At 47.2% G+C, this 27,712-nt stretch overlaps 3 protein-coding genes across 3 annotated transcripts; all 3 read right to left on the bottom strand.

The window, feature by feature from the left end:
* Positions 1–2,149: 2,149 nt before the first annotated feature.
* LOC105885804 (eotaxin) lies at positions 2,150–4,631 on the bottom strand. The gene is made up of 3 exons (XM_012791080.3): positions 4,388–4,631; positions 3,111–3,222; positions 2,150–2,679 (listed from the first exon to the last, which is right to left on the bottom strand). The coding sequence occupies exons 1-3, from the start codon at positions 4,461–4,463 to the stop codon at positions 2,574–2,576; spliced, it is 294 nt and encodes a 97-aa protein (XP_012646534.3). The 5' UTR covers positions 4,464–4,631; the 3' UTR covers positions 2,150–2,573.
* Positions 4,632–11,325: 6,694 nt separating this feature from the next.
* LOC105885684 (C-C motif chemokine 2-like) lies at positions 11,326–13,408 on the bottom strand. Its single transcript, XM_012790869.2, has 3 exons — positions 13,201–13,408; positions 12,336–12,450; positions 11,326–11,876 (listed from the first exon to the last, which is right to left on the bottom strand). The coding sequence occupies exons 1-3, from the start codon at positions 13,274–13,276 to the stop codon at positions 11,756–11,758; spliced, it is 312 nt and encodes a 103-aa protein (XP_012646323.2). The 5' UTR covers positions 13,277–13,408; the 3' UTR covers positions 11,326–11,755.
* An 8,744-nt stretch (positions 13,409–22,152) lies between these two features.
* LOC105859340 (C-C motif chemokine 2-like) lies at positions 22,153–24,092 on the bottom strand. The gene is made up of 3 exons (XM_012743092.3): positions 23,906–24,092; positions 23,012–23,129; positions 22,153–22,640 (listed from the first exon to the last, which is right to left on the bottom strand). The coding sequence occupies exons 1-3, from the start codon at positions 23,979–23,981 to the stop codon at positions 22,472–22,474; spliced, it is 363 nt and encodes a 120-aa protein (XP_012598546.2). The 5' UTR covers positions 23,982–24,092; the 3' UTR covers positions 22,153–22,471.
* Positions 24,093–27,712: the final 3,620 nt, after the last annotated feature.

The following is a 27,712-nucleotide window of genomic DNA, read 5'->3' as shown; positions in this document are numbered from 1 at the left end:
GTGTGAATGGTGCCCCAGAGAGTCAGGCAACGCAGTGGCCCCGCTGGACAGAGCGTGACACAGCAGGTGACTGGACCTCCAGATGGGCAGCCTCAGACCATGCAGAGTTCCATCAGCAGGACACCCGTGACCCTTTTCTACTCTTAGGGACATAGTTGGTCTCTGGGGACAGGCGCAGGGGTCACATGACTGATAGAAATGTTGGTTGGATTTCACATGCTGAAGGGGAATCCTGAAGAGGAGGTCTTGTCCATTTGAATGGCAGCTCTCAAGCTTATCAAGTTAGGATGTAAGGGATGCCTGATGGAAGGGAATTTTCTGGGTCTAAGCAGTGAGCCTTTAACCGCAGCTTTGTGAGGTTCTAGAAGTTTCCATGTCACTGTCCACAACGTTCAGCATTCTACCCTGCCTTGGCCCATCCTGCTCCCAGTTACCTTCACCCCTCCCCACCTACCAGGACTCTGGTTCCACCCCATTTCCTCGTGCCCATACACTGCACAGTGTGCCGACTGCTTCTCCCTTCCCCCACATCTGGGCCCACGGCTGCCGGCTGCCTGTCCTAAGGCCCTGTGGTCGTGCCACTCCTTCCTCCCCACCAAATCACGATTTGCAATGCCTGCTATTACCAGGGTGACCACATGCTCCAGTTTGCGGGGGATAGTGTTCCTTTATATCTGTTGTTCCATAATAATTACTATCAGTGTCACCTTTTGCTCTCAAATCTTCCTAACTTGGCTGATGAAAATCATACATTCATCTTACTTATTACTACCTGAATGGAGCCAAAACGCCCCACCCTGACAGTGAGAAACAAAACTAAAAATCCTAAGCCATCCAAGCTGACTCAACAAACCTTTTCTTAGCCAAGGGGACCTCAGAGAAACCTTAAAAGCTAAAATCCCAGCCACGATAGGATAGGAGGCCAGACATACCTCATACTACCCCTCCCTCGATATCTCCGCTAAGCTTTCTTCCCTAAGGCTTAAACGGAACCCACCCTTTGCAAAGACTCGTTCCACCGCTGACTTCAGCCAATGCCTAATGCTGTTCCTCCCTTTTGTGGTTTCAGCACAACCGAGCAGCATTTCTTCCTTATAAGAGGCCACAAACCGTGGAGTGGAATTGGCCAGTCTATGGAGGGTGTGCACAGAGGGGTGTCATGTCCCTGCTTCACCTTTTGAGATCAGAGGGCCAACTCCACCCTCGGATCACACTAAGGCCACTTTTTTGTGCACGTGACCTGTGAAGGGGCATGAAGCTCAGTTGTGCATGTGCAGGTTTCTCTTTTCATAAATATTCATGACTCCTCCTATAGCTTGTTAAATATGGATATTCGGCCACCCTGCTTGGCATAAATTCCTGTTCCCCTTACTCTTCCCTCAGAGTGCTTGCTCTCTGCTTCTGGCTGAAGGCCATGCTCGCAGCCTGCAAGATGGCCAGCCTGCAGGCTGCAACCCTTTATGAGGAATGAAGGTCTCCTTTTCACACTTACGGAGCTCCTCGTTCTTCAGTTGACAACAGCCTGGCCTCAAGCTTCTTCCAAATTTCCCCACCACCTCACGTCTCACTCCAACCCTAGACACCTCTGGATGGGCTCCCACCCCGTTTGATAAGCACATCGTGACCATCTCTACTCCTTGGTATTTGCTCAGGCAATATCTCTTCCCTTCGATTGAGGCTGAAATACCTCTAAGAGAGCCCCACTGTGTGCATCCACCAAGACCTCATTTAAGTTCCATCTGGTCCATAAAGCTTTCATCCAAACCTCTGGTCAAGGGTCATCTAGCCCTCCTCTGCCTTCCCAATGTCTGTAATGTAGGTGCAGTCCGGTCGGAGCAGGGTCGGGGACAGGGAGAAAACCACAAGGCTATTGAAACAGGTCACAGGAGAAGCAAGCAGCTGCTGAGGAATGAGTGGCTGGAGTACGTGGCATCTGTGAAACTGCTGTTGAGACCGGGAACCAGAGGGCTGGGACGGGTTTGTCAGTTTCACCCTGGATCTCAGAGAAGACCAGCCACACCCAAAGGTCACTTCTAAGGACCACAGTCCCCACCCCATAAATATGCCTCGCCCCACCCTCAATGCCATCCTCCTCCTCCCCCTCAGCGAAATGTGCATTCCCCACACACAATAAAATGCAACTGCCAACTACAATAATATATGCATATATTGTTTACATTCCTAAAACAACATTTACTTCCATTTAACATGATAAGCCATGCACTTTAGGTTTACAAGAGCAATGTTGTCCTAAAATCACAAGCCACTTTCACACTGCTGATCTTTGCCAAGAGTCCAGGGAGGTGGGGAGGAGAGGCACCATGGTGCCCACACTTGGCAGGGGATGGAATTGGGGCTCACAGCAGGCAAGGGACCTGCTCCAAGCTTTGCATTTTTTAAATGATAGATCAGTTTTAAAACGCCAATAACTTAAATGCAATATATTTTTCAAAAATTATTAAATAAAACTCATCCCTTTAGAAATAATAATAATATCTCAGAATGCGTCTTAGGATGGGAAAACAAATCAAGCATTTCTGAGGCTTTAGTTGGGTCTCAAAAAAGGTGACTATCTATGGCTTTGGAGTCGAGGACTTTTGGTCCAGGTACTTCATGGCATCCTGGACCCACTTCTCTGTGGGGGCAGCACAGACCTCCTTGGCCAGTTTGGTCTTGAAGCTGCGGGTAAGAAAGGAGGCAATTAGAAGGATCCTCTTTGAAAATATTTGTACCCCCATAATATGAAGTAATAAAAAAAAAAAAGAAAAGAAAATTCTGCTCATATGACCCTAAACCTTTCAAGACCATTTGCCATGGGGCAGGGGGGTTGCGGGCGTGGGAGAGGAGGGAGAGGGCAGAGGAAGGATGGGACTCCAAGGTCAGTGCTGCTGGCCCGGTAGAACCATCTTTGCTCTTGACTCGAAGGAACTAATATGACCTGCTCAAGTTCCCAGGCAGGGAGCTGGGAGAGAACATTTACTGCTGTGAAGATTCGCAAATCGGATTATAGGGTGGAATGGTCTGACTCCAAATAACTCTGACACAGTTCTTGACTCTGTGCCTTAGACACTCATTTTTGGTCCAGGGCAGGGTGAGCATTGTCTACTTACATCACAGCTTTCTGGGGGCATTTGCTGCCTGTGATCCTTTTGTAGCTCTTCAGTCGCTGGAAGGAGATCTTCCTGGGGGCCATGGCAAAGCAGCAGGTGGCCGGGGCAGTGGCTAAATTTTGGGGTAAAATGAACAGAAAGAATGAGCCTCTGACAATAAGCAGCTATTTCCAAGCGTGAGCTTGTAAGGGAAGGAGGCAATTAGGAGAGGGTGAGGACTTGGCAGGAGGTGGAGGTAGAATCCATCAGCTCTGGCATCCTGTCCCTCTGCCCGTGGCTCACTGCTGACAAGCTATGGAAAACGCTTGGTCCGCGTGACAAGCTGTGGCTCTGTCATTACAAGGAGCTCCGTGGCCGTGGGATAGTCATGGTACCATTCACCAAATAGCCTCCATTCTCTGCTCTCCGGACACAAGGTAGACTTGCATTTCTCTACCCCTTCTGTGTGCTTGGAGCCACTAATCAATTTTGACCAATGAGGGAGGTGACATGTGCCATTTCTCAGCCAGAGTGTGCTGCCTAGGCAAGACCCTCGAGAGCTTTCTTTCACTTTGTCACAGTAGCCAACAATGTCCCCAAGGGCACTGCTCCATCGGTTTAGAATCCCGGGTATATATAATGCAGAAGCCGGAATCCATACGTTATAGAGGTTTAGTACGAGTGAGGAATGAATCTTTGTCAATTTGGTTCATTTTGCTAGGCTATTGAATATTCAGCCTTGCTCACGACACACTCAGTAAACATAAGCCATCAGAGGATGGGCGCATGAGTTACGGAACAAACTCCTAGATATTTTTCCCAAGCAGAGTCAAAATAAGTCACATTGAGAGATTTTCCTGGGACCCCAATCCCCTTCTCTTAACCACTGTCTCTGAAAACTGTCCTGGAGTCTAGTAAACTTTCTGGGCTTCCAATCAACAGATTTCCCCAACTCCCCCCAGCCCCCTAAAAATGCCCACCATGCACACAGTGAGAGAGGGTCTTTCTTTTGCGTGCCCCACCCCCAAACATTGTAAATGCAGCTGGGTCGTCCCTTTCGGTACTCTTATTCCGATGGCAGGACGTGAGCACTGAACGTGTGGGGACCAGCCTCGGGGACCTGGGCTTCTAGCTCTGGCTCTTCCAGTAACTGGATGAGAGGTTGGGGCATTTCTTGTCCACTCCTGAGGCCTGCTTGCCCATCTTTAAACTGCAGAGTTTGCAGTGAGCCTTTAAAGATCCTGCTCTGGAGGTGGTTAACTTTCCCTGCAAGGGGCTGGGGCGGGGAGGGTCCTTACCTGGCTGAGCGAGGCCCTGGGGGCTGAAGATGGCTGCCAGGAGCAGCAGGCCGAGGACTCCTGCAGAGACCTTCATCCTGGAGTCCAAGGGTGAGGGACCAGCGTCAGGGAGAGAGTGGGAGGTTTCTGTGTCAGTCTCAGCCTCTGCTCCTCTGGCTGCGTTGCCTGCCTTTTATAGAGAGCAGAGAGGGTGGGAGCTTCCAGGGAAGCCTTTGAATGGATAAGGTCGTGGTAAAGAGGGGTCCGGATGGCTGCCCAAATTCCAGATCCTGGGGGTGTCAGCAAAAAAATAAGAGAGAGGCAAACTAGTAGGAGGGACTTGGCACATCTTTCATGTGTCCTGGGACTTGGGGTGAGAAGGAGGGGAGCACGTGATTGTGAAAGACATGTAAACATCTGTAGTGGGGAAAAAAGGCAAAGAAACTGAGGGTCTGGGAGACGAGTCGATCTAAGAACCATCCTGGGTCCCCGTGCTTGTGGGTGGTCTTGAGGATTTCGGTAGCCAGGAAGTCCTCCTAAAACTTGTGCTCCCACCCAGATGCAGAGAGAGCTCTGTAGCTGCGACCAGTGCTGGGTCTCTGTGAGCCTGGAACAGCCTCTCGCTCCTAGCATTTTATCTGCTGATGATAGGATCTTAGTTCCCCTGGAATGCAGTGTTACGGACACCAGAACTGGATGGTTCCTATTAATCTTGACTGCCTGTGCATTTTTAAACTATTTGCTTAGCCACTTAAAGCCCTTTTCCAAATGGAATCACAACAAACCCCTGTACATCAAACACACTATAGTGGAGCAGGTTTGTTTGAAGCAGAAGAGGCAGCCCCCCCCCCCGCACCCCATGCCCTCACACCCCAAGGATTTAAGGAACACATTTGGAAAACCAGCCATCTAGCTCACCCTCACCCATGAGCACACATCGCCGATAAGGTATCTGACGACTAAACATATCAAAGAGACAGCCACCCATACGTAAGCCTTTGTGTGTAGCCATAGGCACCCTAGTCGGAGAGGGTGTAAAGGGGAGGCAAAGTCTTTAATGGGGTCACTGTGGTGAATGACGGCATTAACACTGGCATGCAGGTGCTGCAAGGCTGTTTCCTGGATTTTCGTGCACACTCTCATTTCAGAGTGATTAATTGGTACAGGGAGCATAGATACGTGTGTTAAGAAGGACTCTGAGGACTTGCCTTGGGTCAGTCGCACACAGTATTGTAATTGACTGATGATGTTCGTCACGGGCACAGGAGAGAGTGTCTTTGCAGGCCTATGAGGTCTCTAATGGCCCATCTGGAATAATTGGTCTGTAATTACCTAAAAAAGGGAACAAGTAGAGGCCCCCCCCCAAAAAAAAAACCTGAGTCTTCCCTCTTCTTTCCTGCTCAACTCCAGGTGAGATGGTCTAGTGTAGGCTCTGGATCCAGGATGCATGTCTGAGTTTGGATGATGGCTCCGCGACTGGCTAGCTTTGACACCACCAACAATTTAAAACAATTCACTTAACCACTCTGTGCAAGGGCAAGGGGGGGATGATGATCAGGCCTATCTTAGGGGATTGTTGTCTGAATGAAGTGAGTTCATACCTATATAAAGTGCTCGGAAGAGTGGCCAGATCACTGCAGGCGTTCAGTGAGTGAAAGTTACTATTTATTATTATTAGGACATGGGGCAGATTTTGTGGACCAGGGGTTGCTGGGAAGGGACCCAGGGTCTGGGCAGATGGGTTCTCTTCACATATCCTTCCAAATCTTTCCACTGCTTCCAAGTAAAGACATGCCCCCCGGGGATGGTTTCCATGAATTCCTGAGTTGCACGCGTGGGATATGTGAGGTCTGAAAATTGTGTCAGAGCAAGAAGTTTGGAATGTTCTTGACATCAGAAGTGTTCGGCTGATAGAGTTAAGTGATTCTGTTTCTTTAGTAGGAATCGTTTCATAACTCTGTTTGGAGTGGTTTTTCATTTTTGTGTTTTCCTCCCTGGGTTTTGGATTTAACCAGAACCAGAGAAACCTCAGTGGAAATAAATAAAATCAATCTTTTGATATCTAAGATCTGCTGCTGTTTCATCCAGCTGCCTGACTTCCTCTAGCAAGTGGGGGCAACTTCATGGGCTTTTTTTTTTTTTCTTTTGTCTCTCTTCCTGTTTCTTCCCTAGGGACTTCTGATTCAGCAGCGACCTAGAGTAGATCCACTACTTGCTTGTTACTTGGTGTCTGATGAATGGGGCGGTGTGGGTCAGAAATGAGCCTGAGTGATGGGCAGGAGATGGGTCCCCACTGTGAAAACAGAACCTTGGCTTGCTTAAGTGTCTTTCAAGAAATGGTGAATGATCAGTGGAACAGGATCCCAGGAGCCAGGACTCTTGGCTTTGTTCTGCAGGTTTATTTCAGATTTCCCCTAATATTAAACAGTTATAGACAGACTTGAAAGAGACATTGACATTTACTTTATTCCAACCCACTCTTCAAAAAATAAAAATAATAAAACGTAAAAGAATATCAGTGTGACAAAATCTCTAACTCTCATGTGCACATATGGTAGTAAAATTCAACGGAAATAGAGAAGGTGGGAAGGGGAGGAGGGGATGGGTAAATTCACACCTGACAGGTACAATGCACACTATCTGAGTGATGGACACACTTTCAACTTCGACTTGAACTGTATGAAAGTAATTCATGTCACAAACATGCTCGAACCCCCATAATATTCTAAAATTTAAAAAAGAACTTAAAAATATTCTTACTGCTATATGATCTCCTATAATCCTCTTGGGGTAATCAACTTTATCCATGTACAGAGGCAAAAAACTGAGGCATAGAATGCTGTAGCTATTCCCCTGGGCCAACTGATCATGGCAATGCTGGTCCATGCTTAAATAATCACCATAACCACAATCTCAGCGGCTTACTGCAACAGATATTTACTTTTTGTGTCACAGACTGATGTTGGTTAGGCAGCTTGCCAAAAGTGCTTTTCTAAGGAGTGACTCAGAGATTCAGGCGGCTTGTGATTTACAGCTGTTGTTTGCAACATGTGGTCTCCAAGTTTACCAAGGCAAGAGGAGAGAGAGTTGACAGATTGTGCAGGATATTGTAAGGAATCACATGTAGAAGCAGCTTGCATCACTTCTGCCTATATTCCATTTGCTTTAACTCATCACGCAACTCCAGTAAAACTGCAAAGGAGACCGAGAGATGAAGACGGACACGTGACTATTCGGTGAAGATGAATACTTTCTATCAGAATCTGTCCTTTGCTCACTTCTGTTCACACATAGAGAACACAATTAGCCCATCCCCAAGAGAGACAGGCCCAAGTTCCATTTAGTCGTAGTGTTGGTCTAAACGTACAGGGTCTCTTGACCAGGAGGAGCCCTCTCTTTCAGATGAGGAGATGGATCTACTTCGTCCAGTGACCTGTGAGCTAAAGTCAAATTACTTGCCCCTCACCCAGATTATCAAGCTTGAGAAGGACAGGGTGTTTGTAATCGACACCCCCACTTATGGAGGGGAAGATGGCAGACGCCCATGGCCAACACCTGGCGGCAAGCCTGCAAGCCCTCCAGGCAGAGGTGGTGACAGCCCTCCACCCTGGATAAGGCTTTCTTCCTGGGAAGCTGTCCTGTCCCTTTGATCCTGGCTCCTGGTTGTCCTCAGGAGGCCACTCCTTTTCCACTCTTCCCCCTTTGGCCTCCTCTGAAATGGGCTTTGAAGAGAGGCCTGGTCTTCTTGGGGCTCTGCAGGCTTTGAGGACTGCTTGCTGTACTGTAGGGCTTGGAGTTTGTTTTCATCTTGACCTTTCCAGGCTCACTCATGGTTTCTTTCATTGACACTATAGTACAGTTCTTTCACTGCCTTGGTAGGCTTCTGATCTCTTTGCACATTGTCAATCCCACGTGCCAGCAGCCACACCCACTTTCCTTTCTAGAACATGCTTCTCAATTTATTCTTCTGCTTTCTCTTCTCCTCTTTTATCCTCTCCTCTCCTCTTCTCTCCCCTTCTCTTTCTCTCTCTCGCTTTCTCTCCTCTTAATGAGGCTATTAGGCTTGAAGTAGTAAGGCTACAGCTTCAATCTGATTTTTGTCCTATGTCACCTCATCCAACTACGAGTTTTTTCCTTGACTTTTATCATGATTTTGTTTTTTTCATCCTTAAATACCTTTTCTTAATCTTTGGGACCTAGAAACAAACGGCTTTGCCACCAAGGTAAGGTCCTGAGTTTGGGGACTTTATTCTCTTTCATTTCTACTTTAAGTTCAGCTAATTTTTTTCCTGAGCTCATCAGGATCAGCTCATCTTGCAATACCTTAACAAATGTAGCCAAAAACAACCAACATACTACTAATGCATATTTTTCAAACTTTGTCCCTTGGAGCCACAATTTCAGCAGTTGGGACCTGAAAACATTTTGATACCTCGTAGCATGAATCTCCATCTTTTCAACCTGGGGTATCAGCTTCCTCGCTGTCTGCTACTGAATGTCTAGTCAGTGCTACACATTTCAGGTTTTTAATGCCAGTGCATGATCATGGTACCAATTCTTCTATTAATCAAGGTTAAGCTAGGCTCCAAACTTCAGTGGCTTAACACATCAAATGTTTAATTCTTTCTCACGTCACAGCTCAGGATAGGCGAGGTGGCTGTCCTGTAAGCAGTGGCCAGTGACTGGGGACATGGACTGCTTTCACCTTGCAATTGAGACATATGGAACACATTGCCCCCAAGGTAGCCACAGCAGAGGAAGAGAGGGCTGGAGGTATGAGTTATTTATAGGCACAAAGCGTGAAAGCGAATTACATCCTTTTAGTGCTCACCCGATTGGTTAGAATTCAGTCACATGGCCCTCCCAAGTGAATGCTATTTACTCTTGAGTTTCTTAGGCTGGAGGACATAGAGGAGCACTTGGATGCCTGGTGGGCATTTATAGTCCCTGCTACTTCAGGACTGGTGCATGTCCTACAGCCAAGTCTAGCAGGTGGGAAAGTTCCAGAAAAAGACACTCTTTATGTCTAAGTCAGAGGTCACAGGTCAAGCCCAGAGACTACATTGATCTGAAAAAGATAGCATTGGGGAACCTGAAAGTGTACCCACGGCTGGTCCCTAGACATGGCTGAGAGCTAGCAAAAAAGGTGGATGGATCATCCTCCCCACTCAACACCTCCATACCAAAATCTTTATCGATGATGCCTGGAAACCTGTGTTTTTTATTATTATTAGTGTCTAAATGATGTTAATGCCAATATGGGAGCCACTGATCTACTGTACATGTAAATTATATGGAGACCTCCTCAGGCAAAGTAACTTGTCCAAGTTTACTAGGCACACTAGTGGCATAACCAGTCTAATCTATGAATCCCAGTGAACTCGATGCCTGGTTATGTATCAGCTTCCCTTCCTGGTCATGAGATTTCTCTCTAATTCTCTGTGCCCATAGAGGACAAGAGCCCCCAGGCCTGCACGAAGACAAATGAATTTAGAATTCCTTGGGAGTGAAAAGACAAGGTTTGACAAAGACAGTTGGAGCAGATTCTGTTTGGGCTTGGGCACCCAGAGCCCTTCTCTCCTTGCCTGTCCTCCTGTCCGACACCCTGCTTAATATCTGCCTGTGCGGGGGGCTTGCTGTGTCTCATTAGGCTGTAACATCTATTCTTCTCCCTTCCTAATGCTGTCTGCCTCTTGGTCGTTCTCTCCTGGAATTTGAAAATACACCCCTTATTGGTGTGTGAAGTTAAATAATTCAAGCATAAAGCTGTTCAAACTTTAAATTATTCTGAGCCTTGAGAGGAATGTGGCTATGTAACCTGAGTTGCCTGACATGCAGCTACAACTTCTGCCCTTTTTTTTAAATACATATAAATAATTAGGAAAACCAAGCGACACCAGAGATAAGACCCCTCCCTCTGCAGAGAGCAATAAAGTAATAAAGTAATCTTCCTTGGAATGTATCGATCTGTAACCAAGCAAGTTGCTCTGGCATATGCACCTGGTCTTGCATGGAAAATGTTGCAATTCTACTGGAACTACTCTGTCTTCTGCCTACAGATTGAAATCTTAACTTTTCCACTTTGGAAACACAGACTCCAAATAAATAGACTCGGTTCATTTGGAGTCTGTGTTTCTCAAGTGGCTATCCTCAAGCTTTGCACTTGAATAAGCCCTAAAGGCAATCGTATTTTCTGAATCTCATTAGTTAGGGCTGGCCTTGGTGCGTGGGGATGAGGACTGTGGGCTGGAGAAGAGGGAGAAAGTGCTGTTGGACCTGGCCTGAGCAGCAGTGGTGGCAGTGAGTGGTCACTATAGATTGTCTGCTTACCTCTGAGGTGTCTGATATCACCTGACACCTTGGGATATTCAGCTGGTGCTTTGATGGAAATCCTGTCTCCTTCAAGCTCAGCTTGAAGGAATCAGGGGTTTGTCCATATCCTGTACTGGGTGCAGGACCTTCTCAATTCCCCACTGGAGAGATGGAAGTTTCTTTTTAAGGCACATGGTTTCCAGATGGGGAAGAGAACGTTCAAGGTCATCTGTTGGTCCCCAGCCTGATTTCTCAATGCAGATGATGTTTGTATTCTTCTGGGGTAGGGGGTTGATTAGAAGGGGAAAACCAGCCATTCACAAGGCTGATGTAACAGATGAGGGGAGAGACTTCTGGGTAGGGCGTGGGGTGCTGAGCAAAAGAGAGGCTTTGGTAAGGAAGAAACGGTATTTGAGCAAGTGGCTGAAGCTGCTGGCAGACCTGGAGCTGCTGGCTCAGCCTGGCCCTGGCTGTCCGTCTGTCCATGACACGCAGGCGAGTCCAGGCTAGGGGGAAGCCCCCGGGTGCCCATCACATGCTTGTTCCTCCACAGTGCCAGTCCACCCTCTGCAGCCATGCCCGCCTCCCTGTCACCCCGTTGCCTGCCCACCTCCAGCTTTATTTTATCCTTTAAAAAAACACCAAAGTCAGGTGTCATGCAAAACTATATTTTATGAATTTAATAAAAATTAAAGATTCATACATATAAATATATTTAATTCTATAATAACATGGTTTCATAGGAACATCACCTGCTAACATTAAAAAAAAAAGAACAACTAACTTTGCATCGATTCTTGCAAGGACCTACCTAAAAACATCAAGAGGTAGAGAGGGGAGTGGCATCCCACAGTGTTTATAGGTCTGAAGTGACATGATGGGTCCAAGGCTTTACAGTTAAAACTCCCCAAGATCAATGATGGATTAAATTAAAATATTAACTTTCAAACACATTGAAGAAAAACTATGGTTCACATTATTACATAATTCCTTAAATTATAATAAATTAATATCAGAACAGCCCCCAGAAAGGATGGGAGACACAGATTGCTTCTGGAGTCATGGCTTGGTTTCAGTTCAGGCATCAGTGGTCAAAGGCACTGGAGTTCGGGTTTGCTTGTCCAGATACGCCATGGCATCCTGCACCCACTTCTGCGTGGGGTCGGCGCAGACCTCCCTGGCCAGTTTGGTCGTGAAGCTGTGGGGAAAGGGGCACGGTGAGATGGAGTATCTTGAAGATTTGACCTGGGGCTAGAACCTGCTCTATGGGAAGCCTGCCTGGCCCTTTAGCCCAGAGGATGGGGGAGCCTTGGGACAGAGGAGGAAGATGACAAGACAGAGGAGGAAGATGACAAGATAGAGGAGGGAGCCTCAGGCAGGCAGTCGCTGACCCAAATGAAGCCCCCTCTTGGCTCCCGGGTGAAGGAACTGAGATCAGAACCAATGGCTGAAAAAGGAGCTAGGAGCAGAAGTCACTTTCTTTTCTTGGATTCAGTTTTTTCCACTGGTTTCAGTTTTTTCAATTCCAGAATTGAGTTAGAGATGGTCTAAGCATCTGAGTGCTTGACCCGAGCCCATTCGGATGCTAGCCCTACCCACTGCCACAGGGAGGAACTTGGGAGTGAGGGTCGAGGGTGGGCGGTCCCGGGTCACTCACATCACAGCTTCCTGGGGACACAGGGTGCTGGTGATTTGTTGGTAGCTCCTCAGCCTCTGGATTGGGATCCTCTTGTTGAACCTATAGCAGCAGGTGGTTGGGGTATTAACCGCATCTGCAATGAAACAATGACAAGGAAAGGCTCTTGAGGGTGTGTTCTGGGTCTTTCTATTTGCAAAGTAGGAAATGGTAAGAAGGTGTTAGAGAGAAAGCTGCCCACCCCACGTCCGATGTCTCTGCCCTTTGAGATGGTCCTCAAAATCCCTCTCGTTTTCATGGACTATGGAGTAGGAATGCATCACCCATAACAGGTGGAAGAGAAACTGAGAAAATGCACGGTGTTGCTAGGAAGGGCTAATAGGTCCAATGCTTTAGGGCATGGGGACCCCAGCTCTGGGTCCCTTTTAGGCTCAGAGTAGTCTGTGCCTGGTTGTGAGTTACCCCAATACCCACTCCCCCGCAGAGCCACTGCCTCTGGAAGCTGGGCTGAGTGAAGCTTACACCAGGTTCTGTGTCTCCTCTCCCCTGGCCCCTGCCTGCACACCCACCCTAGACACCCCTTCTCTTTGATCCCCCTGGTCCCCAGACTCTGCTGGAAAGCAGCCGGGCAGTAGCTGCACTGAGGGTGTTCCCAGGGCTGGGGTCCTGGGAGGAGCGGGACGTGGGGTCCCCAGCTGGACTTGTAGTTCAGGCTCTGTCTGGGAGCAGCTGTGAGATCTGACTCGGTCCTTGTCCTTCTCTGAGTTGCCTTATCTCGGAAAAGCAGCTGTGAAGGCGAGACTGTGGGTACCCCTCCTGCTAGGAGGGTCCACGATGCCCCAGAGAGGGGGCAGTGCGCTCCAAGGCGGGGGAGGAGCGCCCTTACCTGGCTGGGCAAGGCCCTGGGGGCTGAAGGCAGCGGCCACTAGCAGCAGGCACAGGAGGGCAGCAGAGACCTTCATGCTGGAGGGAGAGAGGCGAGCGGTGAGCTGTGAGCTTCCGCGGGAGAGTTGGAGGTTTCTGGGTTGATCTCAGCCTCTCTGCTCCCCGGGTGGCTCTGTCTGCTCCTCAGGTGGCTCTGTCGCTGTCTTTTATAGACAGGAGGAGAGAAGGGGGTGGGACGAGAGGCCTCTGTTATTCCAAATGAATCACTTAATGGAGTAGCAAATCTGCCCTCCCCTGGGGAAAATGATAGGAAACCGAGAGAGGAAAGCATGAGTCAAAGGTGGCTCGCTTTTCACCGAATGCCAGGGTGAGGGATCTGTCTGGGCAGATCGCAGCGTGTGATCTATGGCTATTATGTACAGCTTAGCTTCTTTGAAATGAAACACTTGTTCTGTAGAAAAAGGAAGGAAGCAGGGATGCCAAGGTCGAGGAGTTGCAAGTGATTCCCCGTCCCCCAACCCCCCCAACTTCCCTTTCAGGCAACGCCAGGACCTCAGACTCCACAAAGAGGCATGGAACCTTTGGCTGGAATCTACAATGGACTCAAAGATTTTTCACCATCGTGCATCCTGGTAACTGTCGAAAACCCAGAGAAAAATAGAACAATAGCAGAAAAATAGAGAAAAGCATTTTTAGAATAAAGGTACTTAAAACAGTAGTGTCTATTCTAATAATCTATTGCTGCATTAACAACCTTTCTGGAAAGGGTGACTTAAGACACGAACAATAATTTATTTTGCTTTTGAATATGAGGGTCAACTGGCCTCCGCTAGGCAGGGCTTGCTCAGGGTCTTTCACGTCTTTGCAGTTAGATGACGGCTAAGATTGGGGTCACCATGAGGTCTTCAACCAACACGTGGGATTTGGGCTGGGAGAACATAAACAGCTGGCAGTTAGACCAGATGGAGTTACTGGGTTGGTCTCTCTCTCTCTCCCTCCCAGTGGTCCTTCCACATGGCTAGATATTTTACATGATGCCTTAAGGATTCCAGGTGCAAGGAAAGGGAATATAGACCACATCTCTTAATGGGAGAAATATATAAAAAAAATTACAGATATGTTTTAAAACCACTGTCTCTTTCATGTGCTATCAGAACCGCATGGCATATAAAGACCTTAGGATGCTGTGGTTTTAAAAACTATCTGATTAGCTATGAAAATATTTTTTTTAAGGAAAAGAATACAAAGAAGTGAAATTCATGAACAAAATCAGAGTACCCTCAGTTTGAAACACGGACAAGAGACTTCATATCTCCCTCCCCACACACAAACTCAGAGACACAAAGTATAGATTTTGGAGACCACTAATCTAGTTTCCCATCTCACACACACACGTTACAAGATGACCAACTAATTGTTGATGGTATTAATGAAAAGGGGTTTGATGAGAGACCATGAGTGGCCTCCTCACACGTGTAACTGGACCACCCATGCTGGGCATGGGATGCAAGGGAGGAAAATTCTTCAGTGGGTGAGACTGGAACACTTTACAACCTCGAACACTACTAATTTGGAAGCAATTCGAGGCTTTGATGCAAGGCTTGAGCTTTACATCCAGTTGATTCTCACCTCTGTTGACTTTGCTCAGGCTACTCACTCTATTAGCTCTTTTTCAAATTGCTATTACCCCCAGTCCTAGAAACTGGTGAAGATTCAACCTACTTCCTTATCTATGGAGTCCCAGCCCACTCTGATGTAACACTTTATAGCGGAATATTTTCTAACCCAGTGTGTGTGTTTCATCTGTTTAGTGCTTCTAAGAAGCAGAACTCATTCTTTCCATTGATTTTTTTTTTATCTCGAAGACAGCTGTCATGGATATAACCTGCTGATGACCTACAAACTGGGAGTAGAACACCGGGGTCCTGCCCAGAAATCACATTTTCTGGATGGGCTTGGTTAGTAGGTCAAGGAAGTACTCATGGGCTACAGTTGCTGCAGCCCCTCTTCTTCATAAATCCCTAAACTCAAGTCCCCCAAGATGCCCCTGCCTAACACCCCAGAGAAATGCCTACCTGTGTTCATCATGAAAAAGGCTGTACTTGTCACATCCATGGGAGCTGGGAATGAGAAAAATAAAAGAGGCTGTCGAACTATTGCAAAATTTGCTAAAAAACTTTTTAATGATTTAAAGACCTGATGGCAAAATTAGAAACATTTAAAAAAAGAGAGGACAAAATCATCTTGCATTACCACTAACACTCAAAAATATGTGGTTAATTTTCTTTTAGATTCAAAAACATGTCAATCCTTTATCACTATGAATATTCTTCTTTGTCTCTAGTAAAATTTTTTGTCTTAAAATCTATTTCTCTGATATTAGCACAACCACTAGCTCTCTTTTGGTAACTATTTGCATGAGGTAACTTTCACTTTCAAATTATTTGAGTTTTTAAATTTACAGTATATAGCTAATAGATAGCATATAGTTGGTTTATATTTGAAATCCATTCTCCCAAGCTTTGCCTTTAGTTATAAAGTTTAATCCTTTTACATTTAGTGTAATTAATGACAAGGTAGGATTGTCATCTGATTTTTTTTTTGTTTTCCATATGCTTATATCTTTTTTGTTCCTTAATTCTTCCTTTACTGATACATAGATCTTTTTAGTGAACCATTTCATTTCCTTTATCTTTTATTATGTATTTTGAGTTTTTTCTTAGCAGTTACCCTGGGTATTACCATTAACATCATAATTTATAACAACCTATTTCAGATTAATACCATTTTAGTTTCAATAATATACAAAAACCTTGATCCTTTTATAGCTCCATTCCCTTCCTTATCTTAATGTTGTTGTGGTCACAAATTATACCTTTACATATTGTGTTCCCTGCAACATAGATTTATAAGTATTGGTTTATGCATGTGTATTTTAAATCAGATACAAGAAAGAAAAAGTAGTTATAAACAAACAAAAAACATGTGTACTGCTACCAATAATCTAGCTCTCACCAATTGGATATAAGCAGAAGTTACATACACCATCTCTGAGAGGAAGTAAATAGCCATCCTGTGGTTCCACCATGGGGCTCCCCCTTCCCCCTTAACTATGAGGATGGCATGACCCAGATGAGGTTGTCCCTTCAACCTGGATCTCATACTGAAGAAGATATATGGAACAGAGAAACAGCAAGGTTTATAAGATGTGAAGAAAGGATGATGCTAACACTGGGGGAAGCTAAATGAGGAATATACAAGACCCTCTGTACTATTTTTGCAACTTTTCTATAAGTCTACCATTTGTTCAAAATTCAAAGCTTAAAATACAACATTAAAAAAACTTACAGGATATAGAGAAATCTATGCTAAGTGGGAAGTATATAGCTGTAAATGCTTACATTAGGGAAGAAAAGATTTCAAATCAATAGTCTAGCTTGATACCTTGAGGAGCTCAGAAATAGAGCAAACTAAACCCAAAGCTAGTACAAGAAAGAAAACAATAGAGATTAGAGCAGCGATAAATGAAACAGAGAATTTCAAAAATAGAAAAAAAAAATCAATGACATGAAGAGTTGATTTTTTGAAATGATCAACAAAAATGACAAACCCTTAGCTAGATTAACTGAAAAGAAAATAGAGAAGACTCCAATAACTAAAATCCAAAATGAAAGAGCGGACATTACAACTGAGCTGCAGAAGTAAAAAGGACTATTACAGAATACTGTGAATATTGTATGCCAACAAACTGTATAACCTGGAATAAATGGATAAATTCCTAGAAACACGTAGTCATGAAGAAATAGAAAATCTGAACAGACCCATAACTAGTGAAGGGATTGCATCAGTAACAAAAAATACCTCCCAACAAAGAAGAACTCAGAACCAGATGGCTACACTGGAGAATTCTACCAAACATTTAAATAAGATTTAACACCAATACTCCTCAAACTCTTCCAAGATATCAAAGAGGAGAAAACATTTCCAAAGTTATTGTAGGAGGCCAGGAGTACCCTGATAGCAAAGCCAGATACAAAGACACTGCAAGAAAAGAAAACTACAGGTAAGTATCCTTGATAAATATCGATGCAAGAATCCTCAACAAAATGAATGGCCAGTAAGCATTTGAAAACGTGCTCAACATCACCAATCATTAGAAACATGCATAGCAAAACCACAGTGAGGTACCACCTTCCCCCATTAGGATGGCTAGTATCAAAAAGACAGAAAATAACAAATGCTGACAAGGATTGTGGAGAAACTGGAACACCTGTGCACTGTTGGTGGAAATGTCAAATGGTGCAGCCATTATGGACAACAGTATGGCATCCACAAAATATTAAAAATAAAATTACTCTATGATCCAGCTAGCAATCATACTTCTGGGTATATATCCAAAACAACTGAAAGAAGAATCTGGAGGAGATATTTGTGTATCCACATTCGTAACTGCATTATGTGCCATAGCCAAGAGATGCAAGCACCTAGTTGTCCATCGTGGAATGAATGAATAAACAAAATGTAGTGTATATATATATACAATGGAATATTATTAAGTCTTAAAAAGAAGGAAAATCCTGTTACATGCTACAACATGGATGAACATTAAGGATATTATGCTTAATGCAATAAACCAGTTACAAAAAGACACACATTGTACGATCCCACTTAGATAGGTATCTAAAGTAGATAAATTCATAGAAAAAGAAAGTAGAATGGTGGTTTCCAGGGGCTGGGCAATGGGGAAATTGTTAATACCCATTGTTTAATACCCAGTTTTGCAAGATTGAAATGTTCTAGAAATCTGTTGCACAACAATGTTAAGTATATTAAGATGAACACTACTGAAGTACACACTTAAATATAATAAATATAATAAATTTTATTATGAGTTTTTTAACCACAATTTAAAAAATAAAAATTATAAAAAAACAGAGACAATGAAGCCTCATAGGAGTGAATTTTATAGCCTCCAAATAATAGATTGATGGTACTTTGAATAAATGAAGTGTTCAATTTACACAGCCATATACAAGGTAGAATAGGAAGAAGACAACTGCAATAAACACTCTCATTGCACAAGTGGACAGGGAGACACCAGCAGTGACTGGTTATAGCAGTTCTGATACAGCGCTGGGTAGGCACTGGGGGGCCCTTTCCCCAGGGGCTCTGACCCCTCTCTCTGGAGGAGCTTCCTTGTCCAGGGCCCTAGATCCCCCTTCGGTGAGGCTCTTTCTTCTCCTTGGCCACAATGGATGTGGCATTTAGTGGCCATGCCCTCCTCTGGTGGCCACCATCCCTTGTCTCTAGCTCAGACAAGGTCTGAAAGCTTTTTTACAGTTAGAACAATCAAAGCCTTTTTCAGTCTTGGCTTCTGATGTTCTTGGCAACACATTCCCTCAAATACTTACTAGCGCTTTCCTGATCTACCAGTAAAGACAGGTAAAATCCCTCCGTGTGTGCAGTCCTTAGCTGAAGTCTCTGCTTCCTCCACACCCGAGGCATGGCTCTCTTTTAGGTGAGGCTAGGATGGGAATGCCACATTCTTAACCCACTCTCTTTCCTTAAGCCACCCTATCCCACTAAAGGGTTTTGTGGATACCTTATTGTTCAAAGCCTTTTAAAAATTCCATCTCACTGCTTGGGATGGTGAAACAATTGATATTTCAAATTCTATAATACCCTACATTTCTGGACTCTGTATTCCCTTTTGCTCCTGATTGTAAATTGGCCAAGTCTAGGTCAGAACAAAGGACACTATGGAAATCCAAGTCAGAGGCCACAGGACTGGCTGTCAGCTCCAATAACCTGAAAGTGAGAGAGCTAAGGAGCACAGGGCCTCAAACTTGTGCACCACGACCTTCTATGAAACTGGTAAAATCTACCCATGGGAGGGGGAGCCTTCCCCTGTTCTGACATTCTAAATCAGAGTCTTTGGAGACTCACTGATGTTTTGGAAGGAACTCAGGTGACTTTAATGCACAGGCAACTTAGAAAGCACTCAATGCATAAATAAAGTTCATAACCTATGGACCCACAGAGGAAAGGTGACTTGTACAGGGTTACCTGACAAACTAGTTAAATCCAGATCTAGATCTCAAAAGCCAAGTGGCAGTGCCCAGCTACCTATTGTAAATCTTCACCTGACTCCTAGCGGTGGTCGCCTGAATAATGTCCTCCTCCCAAAGATGCTCATACCCTTGTCTAATCCCTCTGACCTGGGAGTATGTCACCTGGCATGGCAAAAGGAATTTTATAGGTGTGATTAACTTAAGAATCTTGAGAAGATATTATTTTGGATTATTCAGATGGACTCAATATAATCACCTTTAAAGATAAAAGCAGGAAGCTCAGTGTCAGAGATAAGATTTGACTACAGAAACAGAGGTGAGAGATTGAGAGACAGAGAGACAGAGAGAGAGCAAGGGGGGAGGAGGGAGATTTTGAAGCTACAGGCAGAGACCATGAGTTAAGGAATGCAGGCAGCCTCTAGAAGTTGGAAAAGGCAAAAAAAAAAAAAAATGTATTTGTCCCTGGAGTCTCCAGAAGGAATACAGCCCTATTAGTAGATTTCCGACCTCTAGAACTCTAAGACCACATATTTGTGTTGTTTTAAGCCGTTAAGTTTATGATCATTTGCTACAGTAGCAATAAAAAACAATTAATAATACGGATTTCAGTATCTAGAGGTGTGGTGCTGCTGTAACAAACACCTGGAAATGTGGAAATGCCTTTGGAATTGGACAGTAGGCAGAGGCTGGAAGAATTTCGAGCATGATAGAAAAAGCCTAGATTTCCTGGAATAGGACTTGGCGGCAAACGGGAAATGAATGCATTGCTCTTGGCATTCTCTTCTAAGACAGTTTCTCAACGCTGCCAATGCTTTGTGCTCCGTGTCATCGTGTAAGGGACAGGGAATCCCATGCTTAGCTGGAAAATGTATGGATTCAAGATTTCCTGAAAATGAATAGATGAGATTTGAAAGGGGAATGTGAGCAGATTCTTTTGGGATTTGATCATATGGATGCCCCCCTCCTTCTGCCTGCCCTCCTCCCAGACCTTATGCCTCAAATCTGCCTGGCGTCAGAGGGCCTGCCGCTCGGTGACCTACGTGATCGGGTCGCATTTGTTTGCGTTCCACTTTCTTTTTGCCTGTTGGCATCCGCTGCAATTTGAGATTTCACTCCTGGTTGGTGATCAAGGCTGAGGACTGGAGGGGTGGAGGAAGGGCAGGGAGGGGGGTTTGACCTGGAATGGGGGTCAGTGAGTTTCATAAATAGCCGTCAATAAATTGTCTGCAGACTGATGATGTATCGGGGCACTTGGAGCTTTGAAGGAATCTCTTAGCGTGACTCGGGGACCCTGGATGGCTCAGGAATGCAGAAGCAGAATCCCGTCTCTCCCTGTCCAGTTCCGGAGGTTAGAAATGGAAGTTTTCCGAGAGACATGCTCCCAGATCTGGAAAGGAACCTAAGTCCCCTGTGTGTAACACATTATCACCCTGCATTATTGACGAAGATGCAGAATGCCTGACTTGCCTTGACAGAGTGAGTCAGTGGCGGCTCTGGGATTGGAGCCCACGTGTCTCTTTCTTGCAGCCAGACTTCTCCCAGGCCCTGCCTGATCTAGCCTGACACCGTGGTCATTTCCCCACCAGATTGGGACGCTGAGGACTGTGTGGTTTATTCGACAGAGTAAGATATCCATGTATTTTCCTGAATATAGCGGCTGTCTGGGTGCTCAGGTGGGTCAAATGCCTTACGGGTGCATCAAATACCATGCAGGGGAATGACATTGAGGTGGCCATTTAGGAAAAGGAGGCCCATCTGTTTAAATGGTTGATTCCAGGATGCGGGGATTGGGGATGGGGGGTGGATAGCGTTGGTGGGAAGCACATTCTGGTTTCGGGGAAGCTGCTCCCTTAAAATGTGGGTTGAAGAAGAGGCTTCCATATCTGAAATCACAGGTCCTTCTGCTCCATCGACCACATGCAGCATTTCACCCTGCCTAGCTCATTCTTCTCCAGTGCTGCCTCTTAGGCTCCATATTTAGGCCTTCACCATTGCTTGGACCATAGCAGTAGCCCCTCACTTGCCCTCCTTCTCCACATCTGCACAAAGCCAGTTAAGTTACATTTCCAGAAACTCATCTCTGAACCTCTGAAAATGGGACATCCTTCCTCACCGGAGTAAGGATTTTTAACATTTCCATTTAACCTACAAAGTTGAGCACCAACTGCCCCCACTCCCAACATTCAAAACATTGTACTCAACCTTCCTTTCTAAACTTCCCATGCCTTTGTATAGATATGGACCCTGGCTCCCATGTGATGTTTTTTTTTTTACTCTCTTTGATGTACACATCCTCATCATTTCTGCCTCCAGGTATTTCTCCTTTTCTTAATGATCCTGCAATTCTTCCAGAAAGACCTTATGCATTCCTCAAGGATAGGTTCAAGTCTCATCCTTTCTATGAAACCTTAATCTAACCATCTTAGTGGTTGATTAAGTTTTTTCTCATTTTCTCCTATCTGCAGTGCCTGTCTTGCTCCAGGTTGGAGGATTGATTGGAGAGGCACAGGTTGGGGATGGGTAGCCCAGCTAAGGGGGCAGCTGTAAAATATTATGGGAAGGATTGTGGGCAAGGGTCAGGGGCTATGAGAAAAGGAAGGAAGGTGGGGCTGTTGCTAAACAGGTGACCAGGGTTGTTGGGATCTGGGTAGCTGACGTGGAGGACCGGAACGATGGCACTAGAATTCCTCACTGGGCCCTGCCTTAAAGATTCTCCTATGGATGCTCAGATGAGACCACTCTGTGGACAAGAACAGGACCAATCCACATTCCCATTCCTCTAAAACGGGAACCCCAACCCCCCGAAACCCATGCTTCTCCATCCCCACCAAGCTCATACTCTCAGCTTTGTAACTTCCTTCAAGAAAACACCGGAAGTCAAGTTTTGTACAAAAATATATATTTTATTTAATAGTTACATCATACTCATTTCCACAATAACATTTTTAGCAAGGCCTTGGAATTTAACAAGAAGTCATTGCATTAACAATCCTTGCAAGGACCCGCAAAATATCCCACTCGGGGTTCACAGGGGAAAAGCAATTTGCCCGAGTCTCCGGATCTAAAAAAAATCACTAGTGTCACAGAAGATAAACTTAACACATCAATAACTTAAATAAGATTAACATTACTTAAGGCATTCTGTTTCATATCGACAAACATTTGTGCATTTTAAAATGATAATAAAATAAAATAGGGTATTTAGGGAGAGCTAGGGGATGATAATAAGTTAGTTGTAGATTCTTGGGTCGTGGAGGGGGTGTTTGAAGGCGTTGGAGTCTGGGTTTTCTTGTCCAGTTTGGCAATGTAATCCTTGACCCAGTTCTGCTCGGGGTTAGCGCAGATCTCCTTGGCTAGTATGGTCTTGAAGCTGCAGGGAGAGAAGACACAGTTAGATGAAGTTTCAGCCTAGACATGCAGCCCATTCTGCGCCAAGGGGCCACCATGGGAACCAGAGAAGGAAGGCAGGTGGAAAGGTGGGACCCAGAGCAAGCTGCTCCTACAGGTGACCCAGGTGAAACCATCCTGACATGAGGCTAACGAGATTGGGATGGTCTGAATAAGCTCCCACATGGAGAGGGATGTTAGGAGTCACCTTTTCCCTCTTGGCCCAATTCCCCCTTTGAGAACCTTTGGCTATAGGGTTAGATGGTACAGCTCTAACTGGGAGTTTGTGAAGCTTGTCCCCTGCTCCCCAAGGAAGATCTTCGGACCCAGGGAGGGTTGGTGTGTTCAACTCACATCACAGCTTCTTTGGGGCACTTGCTGTTGGAGACTCTTCGATAGCTCGTCAGCCTCTGCAGTGAGATCTTCCTACTCGAGAACGTATAGCAGCAGGTGACGGGGGCGTTAACTGCATCTGGAGCACAGACCACAAAGAGAAAACATTTTAGGGTGAGCTGGATTCTTTTGATCTAAACCAAAGCAGAGAAGAGTCATGAGAAGCCAAAGGGATGGCAGGAGAAGAAGTAGAGCCAACCAAATCCCAATACTTCTGCCTATACTTCAGAGCTAGAATGTGATCTTTGACACGTTGACTCAGTTTCCTGTGCTATAAAATGGGTACGCAATGTTGATAATGTACAGACAGAAAGGGGAGCTGTTAAAGCTAGGTAACATTAGAGAGGCTAATAATCCAAACTATCAGGGCCAAGGAAGATGAGCTGGGAACCCCAGCTCTGGGTCCCTTTTAGGCTCTTGGTCCTGGGTTTCCTTGATACCCACTCCCCCGCAGAGCCTCTGCCTCTGGAAGCTGGGCTGAGTGAAGCTTACACCAGGTTCTGTGTCTCCTCTCCCCTGGCCCCTGCCTGCACACCCACCCTAGACACCCCTTCTCTTTGATCCCCCTGGCCCCCAGACTCTGCCTAAAGCTGCCGGGCAGTAGCTGCACTGAGGGTGTTCCCAGGGCTGGGGTCCTGGGAGGAGCGGGATGTGGGGTCCGCAGCTGGACTTGTAGTTCAGGCTCTGTCTGGGAGCAGCTGTGAGATCGGACTCAGCCCTTGTCCTTCTCTGAGTTGCCTTATCTCGGAAAAGCAGCTGTGAAGGCGAGACTGTGGGTACCCCTCCTGCTAGGAGGGTCCACGATGCCCCAGAGAGGGGGCAGTGCGCTCCAAGGGGGGGGAGGAGCGCCCTTACCTGGCTGAGCAAGGCCCTGGGGGCTGAAGGCAGCGGCCACTAGCAGCAGGCACAGGAGGGCAGCAGAGACCTTCATGCTGGAGGGCGAGCGGTGAGCTGTGGGCTTCGGCGGGAGAGGTGGAGGCTTCTGAGTTGGTCTCGGCCTCTCTGCTCGTCTGCCTCTGGAGGCTCTGTGGCCGCCTTTTATTGAAAGCCAAGAGGGGTGGAACCGAGAGGGAGGGCTTGGCACAGGGCAGCATCTTCAATGAATGATGCAGTGGAATGTTGAATCTGCTGAGCAAGGGCAGCGCCCTGGGAGATTTCCAGGAAGTGGAAGAGGGAAGCGGTGGGTCTGGATGGGGCACGGTTTCCATTCACTGTTGAGACCAAGCACAGTGGGGGGCGGGGGGAGGACGGGGTGCCGTGAAGCGCAGACCGACCAGGGACAGATGTGGGCCGGGCGCGTTATTCTTAAGGACTCAGCTTTCTCTGAAGTGGGGACTCTGCGGAAAGGGAAGGAAGCGAGGAGACCGAGATCACCAAGCAGCACACGGGGCTTGTTGCTGGCCCACCTTCAGGCACCAGTCCAAGGGGCCTCTGAGCCAGGAAGGGCCTGAAGCCTTGGTGGGTCCCCCAAAGCACCTTATAGCCACCCGTTCGCTGAGAGGCAGGGTGATGACACGGTGGAACCCTGGCAGAGCCGTAGGGGCTTTGTAAGCATTGAACTGAATTCTGACAGTCCTGGAGTCCCAGACTTGGAGGAAGGCACACGCATCCTGTAGGGCTGAGGAAGGAATGTCCGCGTCGTACTCAGCAGGGCACTTGCTCTGTGCCAGGAACATTCTAAGCACAAATGTTAAGTCTTTAAATTCCCGAGCTCTCCCTAGTGGGTATCCTTCATTCCCATTTTATAGATCAGGCAACGGAGGCACAGACTAATGGGTTAAATGACCTGCCCAAGGTCCCCTCGAGCGGAAGCCAGGCAGCCCAGCCCCAGTGTCTGTGCCATCACCACCGTGACATGCTTCTGGAAGGGGACATGTGCAAGTCGTCCAGCTGGCTGCCTGGCCCTATATCTGGGTCTTCTCTCTGTCCCCAGCATCTTCCGGAAGAGCAGACAGCGAAAGGGGAGTGAGTGGAGGAACATTCCTCGTGGTAAAGTCACCCTGAGTTAGGAGCCTGTGGCTAGCACAGTGGTGGGTGAGAGGTGTCCCTGTGTGACAGTGGCCATTCTCCTCGTTTCTCTCTTGATTTCCAGGGAGCAGGAGTGAGCAGCGGCACGGCCTTTCGGGAACTGGAATGTCTGGCTCTGTTCTGTGGTTCTGCCTTTGGTTTCTTCAGCAACCACAGGATCATAGCAATACAATCTAGAAGACCTTAGAATTCATTTGCCTGAACTTCTTTCTCTTACAAATATGGTAGGATTCCTTGAGGCGTGTTTGTGGCTGAGCCAAGCCTAGAGTTCAAGCCTCTTGACACCCCCAAACCCCTCCACCTCTTCCTTCTGAGCCTGGTGCCTTGGCACAATGGGCACGGAAGGACCAGGGACTCTCTTTCATAAAGGGTCGCTGCGATAATGTCATAAATGTGTGCAGCTTCTTGGAAGAGAACACTTGCCAGCCACCACTGCATTTGTGATAAGAAGGGGACAAATGACTGCATTTTGTTCCCAGCGAGGGTCAGCAATGGCACGACTGGGCACTCACCGGAGCCAATGTGCCCCCCAGCAGCCCAGCTTTCTTTAGGTGGAAGTGGAAGTTAAGTACTGTGCCCAGGATCAGAGGTAATAGCAGGTGTGGCTGAGATGCCCACCCGGGACTTGCTCCTCTGGCCCCGGGCATGAGACTTGACGTCACATGATGGATATTGGCTTCCTAGAAAATCCCAGAGTAGTGCCATCCCAGACTCTCAGGTGGCATTGCAGAAAGGCAGAAGGAAGAGAGAACAGACCAACCTGAGCCCTGCTTTGCTCCCACCTCTCAGGGAGCCTCATGTTCATTCAGCCCGAGTCTCTAGCGACTCCTTGGCTCCCCGCTGTGCTATGATCTCCTGTGTTCGGCTAGTCATTCACCCATGGCTCATTCCATTCTTACCAAATGAATAGACTATTTCCAGGACAGGAGACTCTGCAACGTCATGCAGTCATTTCTCCCCAGATCTTCTCATCTGAACTTCCGAGAAGTGTCCCCTCCTAGTCATGGAAACCCCTCTCCCATCTGTGAATGCAACCTTTCATTTGCATTTATAGATGCAAATGACCCTGAGGGCGGCGCCCCCTTTCCCTGTGGAATCCAGGCTTTCTCTGGGTTTTCTCCAGGTTGACGAGGTGGAAGAGGCTGAGATCTCAATTCTCTCTGGGCTTAGTCACGTCCCCGTCACTCACAGATGCCTAGACCCATGGGACCTGTCGAGATGCTAAAGCACAACCTCCCCTTTGTGTGTGAAGAAGCCACATTCCAGAGAGGGGGGACCCACTGGCCCACGGTCGCTGACCGGGAGAAGCTTCCCGGCTTTGCCGAGCGCTCGGTCAGACCTCTGAGTGTGAAGGACCAGAGAAGGATTTTCATCCTCTGTCTGTGCTCCTGGGAGGAGTTGTCATCTTTGGAAAGTGACTCGCCAGAGGATCGAGGCGTGGAAGGTGAAAGGGTGTGAATGAGAAAAGAAAGTCCTCTGGCAGGTGACAGCTTGTCGCCCTCCCACTCTGCTCTGTCCAGCAGGAATGCTCTCCCCAGCTGGAAGGTCGGTCACAGGAAGGGACGGCGGCGTGGAAATCCCCGCTCTGAGGCAGCTCTGGAAGTTCCCGGACCGGCAGGAGACGGCGCATCTGGCCCAGCCTGCCTTCCAGATGCCGGGCCCGCTGCCAGGCCGCGCTCACCCGGGCTGCTGGGAAGCTCTGGGCGGCCGGCGCAAGCCTGGGGTGGGCCCCTGCAGGGGGGCGTTTGAAGGAAAGGCCGGGCGAGGGGGTGCAGAGGGGGAGGTGAGGATCAGTGTCTTTTTGCCCCGCAGAATCCCCAGCTCCCCTGGGGCCCCCCACCGTCAACTCATAGACCGCCAACTCATACATGAGGGATGGAAAAGTTTCTCTGCGTGAATAATACTTTCTTCCTTCCTCCCTGCGGGCTGACTCCACAATGGCCAGGGTCCTCCGGGTGTGCCTTGGTCATCGCAGCGGACTCCCACTCAGTGTCAGGGGTGAAGGAGAGAGGAAGTAAAAGTGAGCTTTCTAGAAAGATCAGAAGCCAGTGTCGGGGCCTCGTCCTGCCCACCTAGCGCAGGCCCCTTGCCTGTGCTCGCCAGGCACCCCCTCGGCTCAGGCCTTCGGGAGAGATGCGCACCCACCACGGTGTCCTTTCTAGACGCCTCCTCGGCTTTTCCTCCAGGTTAGCTCTTAGCTCCAGGGAGACCAGAGCCCCTTTTCCTGGGGCCTCTGCTCTGCAATCCCTTTCCTCTCAAGCACCCTCATCCTTCTTTATTCCTTCACAGAATGTCAGATATGAACGGGACTTTAGGGATCACCTACCGGTTTCTCTGATGGGGAAACTGAGGCCAAGGACAAAGCAAAGAGAAATCAGAGGTGCCATAGAAGAGGAATGGCCACGTTTGTGTTGGTTCGGGCATTTCTAGGCTCTCAGTATCCTGCTCTTTCTCATCTGCCACACCATCTCCTTGGGACATTCAGACAGTTAGCACCTACCCTGTGCGGCACCCCAGGCAGGGGGCCCTGGGGGGGTTGGAGAAGGCAGGGGGGATGGAGAAGGCAAGCACCACGGAGCTTACTTTCCAGAAGAGATGCTAGAGTGAGCGCTCGTGGAAAGTAGGACTGGGCAG

Source organism: Microcebus murinus, chromosome 18 (genome assembly GCF_040939455.1).
Source record: "Microcebus murinus isolate Inina chromosome 18, M.murinus_Inina_mat1.0, whole genome shotgun sequence".
In the NCBI taxonomy this organism is placed as follows: Eukaryota; Metazoa; Chordata; class Mammalia; order Primates; family Cheirogaleidae; genus Microcebus; species Microcebus murinus.
Note: the sequence above shows the minus strand (reverse complement) of the source record. Positions and strands in the feature narration are given on the sequence as shown.